This window comes from Balaenoptera musculus, chromosome 8 (genome assembly GCF_009873245.2).
Source record: "Balaenoptera musculus isolate JJ_BM4_2016_0621 chromosome 8, mBalMus1.pri.v3, whole genome shotgun sequence".
Lineage (NCBI taxonomy): Eukaryota > Metazoa > Chordata > Mammalia > Artiodactyla > Balaenopteridae > Balaenoptera > Balaenoptera musculus.
The window spans coordinates 60,116,607-60,129,978 of record NC_045792.1 but is presented as its reverse complement, the minus strand read 5'-3'; the positions used below and the strand labels follow the sequence as shown (position 1 = coordinate 60,129,978).

The following is a 13,372-nucleotide window of genomic DNA, read 5'->3' as shown; positions in this document are numbered from 1 at the left end:
TGTGTCTCCATCCAGAGATCTCAACCTGGTGTTTTGCTGGAGAAGAAGAGTGGTTTTTCCTTGGAGAAGAACCACTCTAGAGAGTCCTTCTAGTAGCTGCTTTCCCACTCCACTCCTGTGTGCCCACGAAGACTCCTTGTGTGTGGGGAGCATTCTCCCCTATCCTTGCCCAGCATGTAGAGTCATCCCACAAAGTGGGCCATTGTCTGAGGTGCCATGAGTATGGAGCACTGGGAAGGGTCCTACCGTGGTGGGAGAGAGTGTTACCAAGAAGAGTTTCTTAAAGGAGAGGTGACTGGCCCCAGGAGAGGGCCGGTCTTCCTAGAGAGCTGAGAGTGTGGGTATCAGGTCTTTGAGCAAAGGTTTGGCAAGTGAGCATGGGCCTGTGCTCCAGGAGAGGAATTAATATTCAAATATTTGTTGAAATTGAATGTGTTAGGGGATATTCCAAACACTTTGAATGCATTATCTTAGTTAATCCTTTTAGTAACTTCTTGAAGTAGGAACTATCATTTCCCCATTTTACAAGTGAATTAACAGGCTCAGAGAGGTTAAATGAATTAGTGCAAGGCATACAGTGAGTTAATGGAGGATCTGGGATTCAAATCTGCGTCTGCCTGATTCCAGCTTTAACCATTAACCAGTAGTTCCTTTTGGTGAAGGGAGAGATCAACACGTTCCTTCTGCTTGCCTGAGTGTGGTGGGAGGGGTGTGTGCCAGGTGGAAGTACAGTGTGATGTGGTGACAAGGAAACGGGCAGGATGAGAGGAGAGCCGCAATAGACCAAACCGGAAACCCCAAGCTTCTTGTTACGTGAAACCAAGTCTCTTCCTCCTACTGCCCCTTTAGCACATTTTTTATTATTGTTGACAAGGAGAGGTCACCTGGTATAGTACAATTGGCACCTCTGTTCCCTCAGAAAGGAATTCTGAGTGAGGTAGACAGAGACAAGGACAAGAGACACAGACGTGGGGCAAAACTGACCAACAGTGCAAGGAGACAGATGCAGAGGGATGGAGACGCTGAGAGCTGTTGAGAGACAGAGGCAGAGAGTGATGCACATCTGTATCCTGAAGGGGGTCCAGAATGAGAAGGGGATGGTTGAAGTAGGGGTGCAAGGATGGTGAGCTGTCGGTGAAATCAGATGAGGCTCTCTTTCAGATTTTTGTTCATAGAGGGAGCTCGGAGGGGAAATTGGGTACTGTTGAACTCCTCGACCAGAAGCCCATACCTCTGTTTTCTGTCTTTTGCGGTCTGAGTACCATGATTCTCTAGGCTCCCTAAATTCCATCCTGCCCTACTCTGAGTAAGTCTGTCTTTCCTTTCAGCTCACAGAGTCTGAGACTGAAAGTTGGTGAAGGAAAACCCATGAGAGCTGAGTTCTGGGTGGAGCTGATGAGCCCATAGGCCTGGGCTCTTTGGGCCGTATCCTGTTCATGGGTTTTGCCACCACGGTAGCACGTTCTGGGGTCTCCCTGGGAAAAAAGGCACAGCTTAATCAGCATACCTGAGGAGTGACCAGAGTGGAGAGCACGAGGGAAACAAACAGGTAGGGGCTGTTATCCAGAGAACATGCCGTGCTCTGCAAGAGCCTCCAGGGCAGTATAGAATAGTTTGGATAGCAAAGACCTCAGAGGGATCAAGAGCCCTAACAAGTCTCTTCACTTCTCTCAGGCTACAGGGATAATCCTACAGGTCCCTAGTCGCTTATTTGAAACCTTTTGGGACGGATGTGTTTTGGAATTCAGAATTTTTCAGGTTTTAGAAAGGGAATATTGTGCCTTTATGATATATAAAGGAATACCCCAGTGAGATTGAGGGCAGTGCCCTGTCATCAAACCCATCAATATTTCTGTAGCTAAATGTATGAATATTCACACTAAGTGAGATAAATAGTATAAATATGATCATGATGGGTCAGGCCAGATTTGGGGTCAAAGTTATGAAAAATCTATTGTTTCTTCAGAGATGTTTTATTTTGTAATTATAGGTAAGGGATTATGGGCTTATAATTGTTCTCAGGTTGTTGAGAGGAGTAAGAGTGCCGGAAAAGCCTTCTAAACACACCGCATGCTAGGTATGTATGCAATCTCAATCCAAAACAAAATATAAATGTCTGAGGGGGTGGACTTTTGGCTTAACAGTGAACAATGTACTGCTTTGGACTCAGCTGCCTTGGGAGTTGTGCACAACCACGGAGTGAAGGTGCCTTAGCAGAGAGGCTTCCTGTGGTGGGAGGGAGACAGAACTCACTGCTTTTGAACATCAGCTGCACATGATTTCCCTTTTCACATACCAGAGGTGAAAGACAAAAAATGGTGTGTGTGTGTATGTGTGACACATGACTGTCACGCATTTCTTTATATTTCTTTATAATAATGTTGTAATAAATATCTTACTGCATACATCTTTGTTCACATCTCTAATTATTTTGTCAGGATAGATTTATTGAGGAGGAATCACTAAGAGAAGGATGTGTACATCTTAAAGACTCATGACCCATTAGGATTAGAATTTTGTCACAATTATCTGTAAAAGCCCTGGAGGGCTTTTTAACTTAGAACTTCATGAAAAAGATTAGCCTTGAGAATGACTGAGCCCACACTTGGGTTGAGGAGAACTGTAGATTTCCTCCTCATCCACTTGGCTTCAGCATTAACACCTCTGAAAATCACACTGAGCTCCTGGGCTATCTCTTTAGTTCCTTGTTAATGAGGACCTGGTGAGACCCCATGTGGCTCTGGAGATGGCATCACTTGCTATTTTGGATCTGCAGCCCTCCTGTGTGATATCCCATGGTGCTTGGTCCAGCTGTCTGAGTGGTCCAGATTGTACTGGGCTTCAGGTCTTAATGGCTAACTCTAATACCCACGGTTATGATCGTTTTCCCAGAGAGCTTGGGTCTGCCTGTGCAGCCCATAGCTTTCTCTGACCTCATAACAGTGGCTCCCTGCCTTTTGTCTGAGAATATTCTCATTCTGGATTTTATGCTGGCATGAAAGATTGTTTTGTGCAATGTCCTTGCAGTGTGGAGTCTTTTAGCAGAAAGTGAATCCCATGTTGGGCAATACCATGACACTTCCTGTTTAATATCTCTGTTCTCTGGAAGCCACAGCAGTGTGAAATATTCCTATTTCATCATATTGCACCAGCATCGTGTGCTACTCGTGATGTTGGCCAGAACAAATGGGGGTTCTATTTGATGAGGATTTTATTTGAGAATTCTACATTCTGGCTCAGGATGCACAAAAGGGCAGACTGGTAAGAGACCATAATGACTCGACCTCAGGCAAACAGGTGAAATATTAAATACAACGATTTTCTGGGATACCAAAATTTCTTTCAGTTGGAACCCTGGCCCCTGAAGCTGCAGGCCCAGGGAGAGACGTTGTAGCCATTAACTCCCGAGACTTTGGCAGCGCAGTGAGGGTAGGGGGAATAGTGATTGCACATGAGACCAAGAAGATTCTCTGAACTGAATATGTCTTAAGGATCAGGGTCTTAGACAAATTTGGGACTCCGGGGCACATTATCCAGATTCTCAGAAGGTGGGGAATAAGCCTGTTTAGCTCCTTCCCTAAGGACAGACTGAAAACAGCATCTGGCTCCAGGCATAGAGGGCTGTGATCCCAGACAGGTACCCAAGCACTTGCCTCCAGAGGCAGTGTCAGTCTTCCCAGGCTCCCGGGTCCAGGATCTGTAGAGGAGCTTTTGTGTGGGAACAGGGGCAGACTTAGGTTAAAATGATGGGGCAGAGTAGGCGGAGGAGGAGGAGGGTAGTCTTCTTTAAGTTAAATCGTGTGTACTGTGATCCCATGATAATTCCCTGGTCCCTCTTCTTATCTTCTCTGCATGGTAACATGTGGTAGCCTGTCTCCTGCCTCCTCCCAAGCAGAATGCATGGCTAGGCCAGTCTACATATGCCAGTGGTACACACAGTAGAGCCTTCACAGCAAGTATCTGTTGAGTGATTATCACAGTCATAGGCAGACCATGGGACAAAGATGACATAATCCATACCTCCAGACCCCAGACTCCTCTGAATGTCCCCCCACTTCCACCCCCAGCCTCCGTTGTTTTCACTGCCTATTAGAACTGGCTTTTTCTGAATGCAAAGGTTTCTAGGAGCTGGTCGCTGATCTGCTCGGTGCGGGCCCCGTAGATGAGCGGGTTGAGGGCAGATGGTAGCAGCAAATAGTTGTTAGAAAGAAGGATGTGCATGGGCTTTGGGATGGTGTGACGACCAAAGAGGCGTGTGAGGTATGAGAAGAGACCAGGCACGTGGAAGGCCAGAATGACACAGATGTGGGAACTCCACGTACCAAAGGCCTTGGCACGGGCTTCCTGGGTAGGCAGCCGCAGCACAGCGTGGGCAATGAGCCCATAAGAGCCCATGATGCCTAGAATATCTACACCTGACATGGCCAATGAAAGCGCCAGCCCATACAAATTGCTGGCCCGAGTGTTACCCCCGACCAGTGTCCACCACTGCCATGTGTGCACAGTAGGCGTGGTCTATGGTCTTGGCTCGGAAGTGCCCAAATCGTGCAACCAGCAGAGGGAAAGACACAACAACTGCCACAGCTTTCAGTGCCAGCGCCAGGGCTGCATAGCCCACGTGGGCTTTGGTGACTAGGACGGGGTAGTGCAGTGGACGCCCTACTGCCACAGCACGATCACAGGCCATGGCCAACAGTGCACCAGATTCCATGGCCATCAGTGCATGAACAAAGAACATCTGGACCAGGCAGGCAACGTATGGCACAGGCTGGGGCCCAAGCCACAGCACAGCCAACAGCCCTGGAGCAATAGATGTGGCTAAACCCAGGTCTGTGGCTGCCAGGGTGGCCAGGAGCAGAAACATGGGCTTGTGCAGGGTGGAGTCTATCTCCACCACTGCCAGCAGTGCTCCGTTGCCCAGCAGGGAAAGCAGATACATGGGCCCAAAGACCAGTGTCAGCCAGGCCTGGGCAACCCCTAACTCTGGAATGCCAGTCAGTATGAAGAAGGTTGGGCGTGAGAAGGTGGAGTTGGACTGTGGAGCTTCTGCCATCGGGTGGGGTCAAAGCTTTAGGGCTCATGGGGGCATCACTCCTGATAGGGGAAGGACAAAGGGAGAGGTTTGGGAGGGTGTCGCAGTGGGACAGATCCATCCAGGTATGTGTAGGAGTGGTGCAGGGCTGGGAGGATTGCAGTGTTACAACCTTTGATTGGGGTTTTGGATGGATAATCCAGGTCACAGCCCTAGCTAAGATGGGAGAATCCTTGTGCCTGAAAGTCCATGAGTATTGCAGGGGGAGTAATGGGAGACAGTGGTAGTGACAGTGGTGTCACTGCTGCAGTGGCTAGTATAGCTGGAGCTGAGCATGGAGCGGAGATGAATGTTTTTCTTCCTAAGGGTCCAAGTAGAGTCAATTTCAGTCTTGTAGATGGGGAGAAAGCCAGTGCTGGGTGGGGATCAGGCCTCAGGCTGGTTTTGTCCCTGACTGTATATCCTTAAGCAGAACTCCTGGGCCTCAGCTTCCTCAGCTCTCCAGTGGGAGTGAGCACAATGATCTTAAGTGTTGCCCAGCTTTAACATTCTGGGCACCAACCCCACAAGAAGAAAGAAGGAGAGTAGAGAGAAAGGCAGAAAGAGGAGGAGGAGGCAGAAAGAGGAGGAGGAGGCAGATGGGACCTGGAGTGAAGGCTGATGTGACAGGAGAAAACCTGGTGGGTTTTTGGGGTGTGGGGTGCTTATTTTATTCTTAACTTGATGCTGAAGTAGTGAACTTGAACATGGGCTGGAGAATTGATACTGGGCCTGGGAAGCAATGGAGAAAGAGATGGCAGCAGAAAAAGGAACTTCTCTGTCTTCTTTCCTTCTTCACAAACCAGAAGGGGGTTACCCTCGAGTTTCATTCCTGGGGCGCCAGAGGCAGAACAGGTGACAGAAGGGGAGGAAATGGCACTCAACCCAGAGTAGCAGCCAGAAGAGGAAGAAGCATCTCTGGTGTTGGAGGAGGCAAGATGAGTAGAACCGATTCCTCCCAGAATCTAGCCCATGGCAGAAACTTAATAAAGGTTGGATGGATAAATGAAGGAGGAAGAAAGCACCAGCAGAAGACTTGACTGGGGAAAGAGCCTAAGCACCGTGTGTTTGCAGCTTCTCTTCACCTTGACCAATGCCTGTGGGGCCCTTTCTACCCACTTCCCTCAGGACCCTTACCCCTCCCACCTGGGCCACATTAACTCTTCCCTGTTCTGCCTCTGCTAGCCTGGGTAACTCAGGAAGTGGAGTAAGGAGGCAGAGGTGGGGGCAACAAGGAAAGAGACTGACTTTTGGCAGTGGAAAGATCTGGGTTAGAGGAACACTTCCTCTGGGAGGTCTTTGCTGACTTCCTGAAGTCTGGAGAGAAGACCTTGCTTTCTTTATTCTTTAACAGCATCAGTTCCCCTCTATTGTAATTACTTGTGTCTCTCCCCCCCACTAGACTGAAAGAGTTACAGGCAGTGCTTATTAGCCTCAATATTACCACTGCTTATCACAATGCCTGGTAGTTTGTTGTCTATAAATAAATATTTATTGCTCTTAATTGTGGGACAAAATTGCTGGCCCAAACAGCCACGCAAACAGCATTTGCTAACAGGGGCTCCTACGGTTTCAGAAGCCTTCAGTATCCATGGAAATGAAAAAGAGTTATTCACCATCTTCCACACGTCCACTGAGTAAAATTCTTTCTGCTATAATGAGACATATTCTAAAAATCACCACACTATGTAAGATAATATAATGAAACCACAGGGCCTATGGGAAAAATGGGAGTAGGGGCACAACATTAACAACTTCATCAGTGACACATTTTTTTTATAGATTTATTTATTGATTGATTTTTGGGTGTGTTGGGTCTTTGTTTCTGTGCGAGGGCTTTCTCTAGTTGCGGCAAGCGGGGGCCACTCTTCATCGCGGTGTGCGGGCCTCTCACTGTCGTGGCCTCTCTTGTTGCGGAGCACAGGCTCCAGACGCGCAGGCTCAGTAGTTGTGGCTCACGGGCCTAGTTGCTCCGTGGCATGTGGGATCTTCCCAGACCAGGGCTCGAACCCATGTGCCCTGCATTGGCAGGCAGATTCTCAACCACTGCGCCACCAGGGAAGCCCCATCAGTGACACATTTAAAAAAGGATGGGAACCTAATAAAAATGGTAGTACCATTTTACACATGTTAAGTGGTTAGAATATAACCTGTGGGATGAGTAAAAGCAGTTCTAAGGGGGAATGTTATAGCAATAAATGCCTACATTAAGAAGCAAGAAAGATTCCCAAATAAACAACCTCACTCTACACCTTAAGGAATGTAGAAAAAGAAGAAGAAACTGAGCCCAAAATTAGCAGAAGAAAGGAAATAATAAAGATTAGAGCAGAAATAAATGAAATAGAGAACAGGAAAATGATAGAAAATATTAACCAAACTAAGAGTTGATTCTTTAAAAAGATAAACAAAATTAATAAATCCTTAGCTAGACTAACCAAGGAAAAAAGAGAAAGAGACCAAATCAACAAAATTATAAATAAAAAGGAGACATTAGAATGGATATCACAGAAATTCGAAGGATCATAAGGTGCTACTGTGAATAACTATACACCAACTAACTGTACAACCTAGAAGAAATGGAAAAATTCTTAGAAACATACAATTTACAGTTCAAGACTGAATCAGAAAAAAGTAGAAAATCTGAATAGACCAATGGCTAGTAAGGAGATTGAATCAGTAATCAAATTCTCCCAATGAAGAAAAGTCCAGTACCGGATGGCTTCACTGGTAAAATTTTACCAAACATTTAAAGAGTTAACGCCCAGCCTTCTCAAGCTCTTTGAAAAAAGAGCTTGAATTTGAGTTTCTTTGAAACTCAAAGAGTCTGAGTTTCTTTGAAAAAAATTGAAGAGGAGGGAACACTCCCAAACTCATTTTACAAGGCCAGTATTCTCCTGATAACAAAACCAGAAAAGGACACTGCTAAAAAAGAAAACTACAGGCCAATATCCCTGATAAATATAGATGCAAAAATTCTCAATGAAATACGGCAAATCAAATTCAAACTATTCTCAAACTATTCCAAAGTATTGCAAGGTAATGAATGCTTCTGAACTCATTCTATGAAGCCAGCATCACCCTGATATCAAAACCAGACAAAGATATTAAAAAAAAAAAAAAAAGAATTACAGGTCAATATCCCTGATGAACATAAGTGCAAAAATCCTCATTTTTTTAAAAAAATGCACATTTTTTTAATGATAATGTATCTGATAAATAAGTTCCAAAGTTAGCTACCTTTATTCTGTAAAGACTGAATTTATTTCCTTCATTGCATTTACATTAGTTTGCAGTTCTACATTTATTTTTAAAATTAAAAAAAATTTTCCCTTATATTTTTTCTTTTTAAAATTTTATTTATTTATCTTTTATACAGCAGGTTCTTATTAGTTATCCATTTTATACACATCAGTGTATACATGTCAATCCCAATCTCCCAATTCATCCCACCACCACCTCCCCACCCCCCCGGACACCCCCCTCCCCCCGAGGGACACATTTAAAGGTCATCAGTTAGGAGCTCATGGGAAACAGTAAAAATAAGGGTGGGAGGAGAGGGAACTACAAAGCAGCTGTTTCACTTTTTATGGGCTTGATTGTAGCATCCCTTTTGAAATTTTAGTTTGGCCATTAGTCTGTTCTGGTGCTATCTCTGCACAGCCCTATTGTGTTCCAGGTACACACCTCCCAGCACAAGACAATAGAGCTGTGCTAAATTCCCAGCAGAAACAGCTCCTGCCCTGCTTGCCCAGAGTTGTTATCTATTTGTTCTCCTCATTTCTATCTATTACCGATGAACTCAATCCTCCGGTGCAATATAAACCATCAGGAAGTGCCATACAAGCAGCAGACTGCTACAATGACACCAATCCCAGACAAATTTATAAAGGGCACCAGAATAAGTTTCTGTCCATTTTCTAAAGCAAGGTACCTCCCAGGCAGTTGTGTCTATAGGTGCATCAGATGAGACAAGAAGGAAATGAATTACTTATTGCCTAATTAAATTATTTGTCTAAAGTCAGTGGGAGGCTACAGACTAAAAATTCATATCTCAAATCATTTCTTGGGCTTCCCTGGTGGTGCAGTGGTTGAGAATCTGCCTGCTAATGCAGGGGACGCGGGTTCGAGCCCTGGTCTGGGAAGATCCCACATGCCGCGGAGCAACTGGGCCCATGAGCCACAACTGCTGAGCCTGCGCGTCTGGAGCCTGTGCTCCGCAACAAGAGAGGCCACGATGGTGAGAGGCCCGCGCACCGCGATGAAGAGTGGCCCCCACTTGCCGCAACTAGAGAAAGCCCTCCCACAGAAATGAGGACCCAACACAGTCAAAAATAAATAAATAAATAAAATTTAAAAAAAATCATTTCTCTGTTGAACATATTCTTTGTCTGAAGTCTAAACTTCTCCCAAACTTTTCTCAGATTTATCCTTAATTTAAGAAATTATACTATATGTATCCCTCCTATAATTATTAATTACTTCACTTATATGCATTTATTTTTCATGAGAATGTCATTTGCATGCAGTGGGCATCCCATGGCTGGGAAAACTGGAAATGCTTGAATACTCAGTTCAGCTTTTACTCAAAACTTAACCTTTCTTGTTTAAACTCCCAGTTTTTGACTTACCTCATTTTCGTGGTTGACCCACCTCTAAAACTTAGATTCAAAACATCCTACTATCTGATTGTCACCTTCTAATTGCAGGCTCAAATTTTTAACTATCCTTAGTACAGTCACAATTGTTGGACCTAAAGATTACCAAGCCACTGAAAGAATCCCCTTCATTCTATTATATATCACTCTCTTTTCTTGACTTTATTCCCGTCAAGCTTAGATTCTATGGCCCATCATTCAATTACGCTCTTGGAAATAATCTAACCTCCTTTGTTCTCTCCCTCCATTGTAGTTGCTTGAAATAACGGAAACTGATTAAATCTAAATATATGTCTCCTCTGTGAAAGGTTGAAGCTTTCTAGAAAAAAATCCCATAAATAAACTTGTTGACTTCACATTAAATTTATCATCACAAACTTCAAATGTAAACTCAACAATACCCAGAAATCTTACTATGTGATGCCATTACAGTAAATGGGTCCATATCCATCAGGTTATCAGAGAATCCTAAGAATTATATTTGATTTCTACATTGAATACCTCATTTCTAATTCATCTGTATATTTACTTGACTATTCTTCCAAAATTTTTCCACTCAAATTTATTTCCTCTGCCACCAATCTGGTCCAGGCCACCATCTCTTGCCTGGACCAAGTAATAGTCTTCTGACTGGCTTCTCTGCTTCTACTCTTGTTTTTCTTCCCATTCATATCTCTATTCCTTAAGGCCTTTTTGATCCCACTTATCTAAAGTAATGCTTCCGCAATAATGCTCTATGATGGCATATGACAGGATTTTGTATATTTTCTTTTGTAAAATTACCAAAGCTTTCTGCATTTTAACTTGTATGATCAAAAGAATAAAATTAAAACATATTTAATTAAGAAATAGAAAATATATTCATGTAGTTCAAAGTTTTAAAAATTAAAAAAGGTATTCAGTAAAAGTAATTCTTTCTCTATATCAGTATTATTTCTGACTGCATATAATAGTTTAAGGTGGCTGCTAGAAATTCAGGCATCAATCCTGTGCCTGTTCCATGTGGAAGGAGGGAGGGTAAATGACCTTCATGTCTCAGCTGAGTTAGTTCACATTAAAGAGTTTTCTTGGAAACTTTGTCAAATGACATCTACTAACATTTGGAATCTGAGAGGTATAGTACTTTGTCAGTATACATGAGTACCCAAATAAAGGAATGTTTTTTGTTACTAAGGAAGAATTGGGGCATTGGGGAAACAACCAGCAATCTCTACCATACCATTTTTACTCCTGTCTGCCAAGTTTGACACATTTGTCTTTCTCAGAAGGAATTACTCTTACCGGTTTCTTGTGTATCCTTCCAGAGGTAATTTGATTATATCTAAGAACATATAAGAAAGTGTATATATACATACACTTTTTTATATTGCATTCTTGGTATAGCATTACAAAGTTATTTTGTGTAGCATTCTATGTACTGCTTTTGTCACTTGCTTCTTTGCTAAACAACATATCTCAGAAATTATTCAAAGAAGTACATTTAGAGATGCCTATTTTCTTTTAACAACCACATAATTGGAATGAACTCTTGCTGAAGGCAGGGACCATGTTTGCCGTATTTACCATTGTATACAGTGTCTAATACAGTTTGTGGAGCATAGTAGGTAGTTAGTATTTGTTTGATGGATGGGTCACACAAATAGCAAATGTCAGAGCTAGGATTCAAATCTGCTTGTGATTTGAATGATTTTATTCACATATCTTATCTACAACCTTGATGTGTTAAGTTAGATTGTCAGATTTCCTTATGTTGAACTCTCTCTGCATTTTTTAGGGGATAAATATATTTATCAATTAAACAAATCTTAACAGTTTTCTGAACTCTATGCGCTAGGATTTTGTTTAGGATTTCAATAGTTATAGTCACATTCATCAGAATAGTGGCGGCAGTGGGGATGAGTCATTTAGAACACAGACATTGGAGTCAGATCGATGTGGCTATGAATAGAGACTAACTGTGTGACTTTGGGCAAGGCTCCATCTCTCTATCTACCCCCTACACACAGTAGGGTTAATAGTTTCTACTCCAAAGAGTTGCTCTTTCATATCTAAGAGAGATGATGCAATGAGAAAAATTAGATAAAGAACTTAAGCAGTTTAGGTTGCTCAGAAAGCACTCAGAACATTGGAGTTCTTATTGTAATAAAGACTCTATTGTCTCTTTCCTACATCTTCAACCATGTCTGTGAGTCAGGCTTATGCACCAGATCCCAGGCTTCTGGCTCCTCTGCAAGTTCTTATCTCAGTTTCAAACCACTCCATCTTTCATATCCTCACTCCCTACCCGCAGGAACATGATACAACACAGTTCCCAAAGGACTCAGCTTTTTATCCATAGAGTCTCTGTTTCCCAAGCTACCTTTTCCCATCTGGGTCTAAGAAGGAGGGTAGGAGAGGAATAGGGGCTCATAAAATGCTCAAGATTTATTTAGCAAAGTTCCTGCATGGTGACTACTACAGATGATACATCATGAAGGACTCATCCCTTTACATCTTCTGTAAGTCCCAGAGCCAAGGGCGGATAGCACAGGCTGTATTGGATCTAGATAGGAAGAATGACAAGGCAGGCAAGGATCATTTTCTAATAGGCAGCCTCCAATAAGTAGGAAGAAAAAGGCAGTAAGGAGGTGGGAGGTATGGCAACTCTGGCTGCATTAGCATCTAGAAACCCTAAGCACATCTGTAAGGCGTCTCCTAGTTTTCTTTCTTCCCTCTGCCTTCCTAGAAGAGGGTCCCTTTTCCTTTCTTGGTTAGGAGACTTAGTGCAGAATTGGGCTTCATCTTGCCTGACTAGAAGAGAAAGGAGGTCTATAAATCATACAATGTGATAAAAAGGCTACAGGGATGCTGAGTTAGTACATCACTGGACACCTGGCATAGGGATTCAGGAAAAATACTGATGAAGAAGCTTCCCCCCAACTCTGTCCCAGTAGAGTAGTTTAAACTGGCTATAGATTACTTTCTTTCGACTGACAGGAATCTTTCATATTTAACCAAACTCAGTTTCTCTGTGATTTTTATCTGATGGTCCTTGTTTTGCCTTTTCCCCCAAGCCATCCATATATTTTGAAGTTATCACTGATGTCCTTGTTTTTTTTCAGACCACACATCTATATTTTGTAACAACGACTTCCCCTCCCCACAAAAAGGATCAATGCCTTTTACCATCTTTTAACTCTCTGTGACTTTGTCTCAGTTTGACAAGGAATTTCTTAATACATAGTGCCCTGAACTGGATAGGATACTCCAGGTGGGGTAATCAGAACAGAGTTGAGAAAGATTCTCAACCACTTTGTTCCTGACATTGTGCTTCTATGAAATAAATTCATATAATACTCTTAGAAGAATGCCTGGTACACACTGGATGCTTGATGTATACCAGCTAACATTGTCAGTCCAGCTTTAGAGCCCTTAAAGTAAGTTTTACACTGTGTACCACATTATTGACTATGTTCACATATGCACTTCCACCTGTTAGAACATCTAGGAATCTGTTGCCTTTTCCTTCTTTCCCATTCCAGATTTTCTCCCCCCTTCACTCACCTGTTATCCAATGTTAAATAGTGAAGAAATTAGACTTTAATAGACTTAGAGTTTAAGTGATAACACGGGGTGGCTAAAGGAAAGTACCTTGGGCTTGATGAGT

The 13,372-nt window shown here is 43.2% G+C and overlaps 2 protein-coding genes across 3 annotated transcripts in view; one reads left to right on the top strand and one right to left on the bottom strand.

The window, feature by feature from the left end:
- The window catches only part of FAM160A2 (family with sequence similarity 160 member A2), a 29,783-nt gene extending 27,406 nt beyond the window's left edge, over nucleotides 1-2,377 (top strand). For both annotated transcript variants that reach the window (XM_036860622.1, XM_036860621.1), the window contains one exon: nucleotides 16-2,377. In XM_036860622.1, the coding sequence (XP_036716517.1) occupies nucleotides 16-80 (65 nt within the window). In that variant the 3' untranslated portion in view covers nucleotides 81-2,377. The remainder of the gene's footprint in view (nucleotides 1-15) is intronic.
- A 1,712-nt stretch (nucleotides 2,378-4,089) lies between these two features.
- LOC118899237 (olfactory receptor 52W1) lies at nucleotides 4,090-5,065 on the bottom strand. Its single transcript, XM_036860625.1, is given in 2 exon segments — nucleotides 4,090-4,479; nucleotides 4,481-5,065. Coding segments are annotated over 2 exon segments (963 nt in total). The 5' UTR covers nucleotides 5,054-5,065.
- Nucleotides 5,066-13,372: the final 8,307 nt, after the last annotated feature.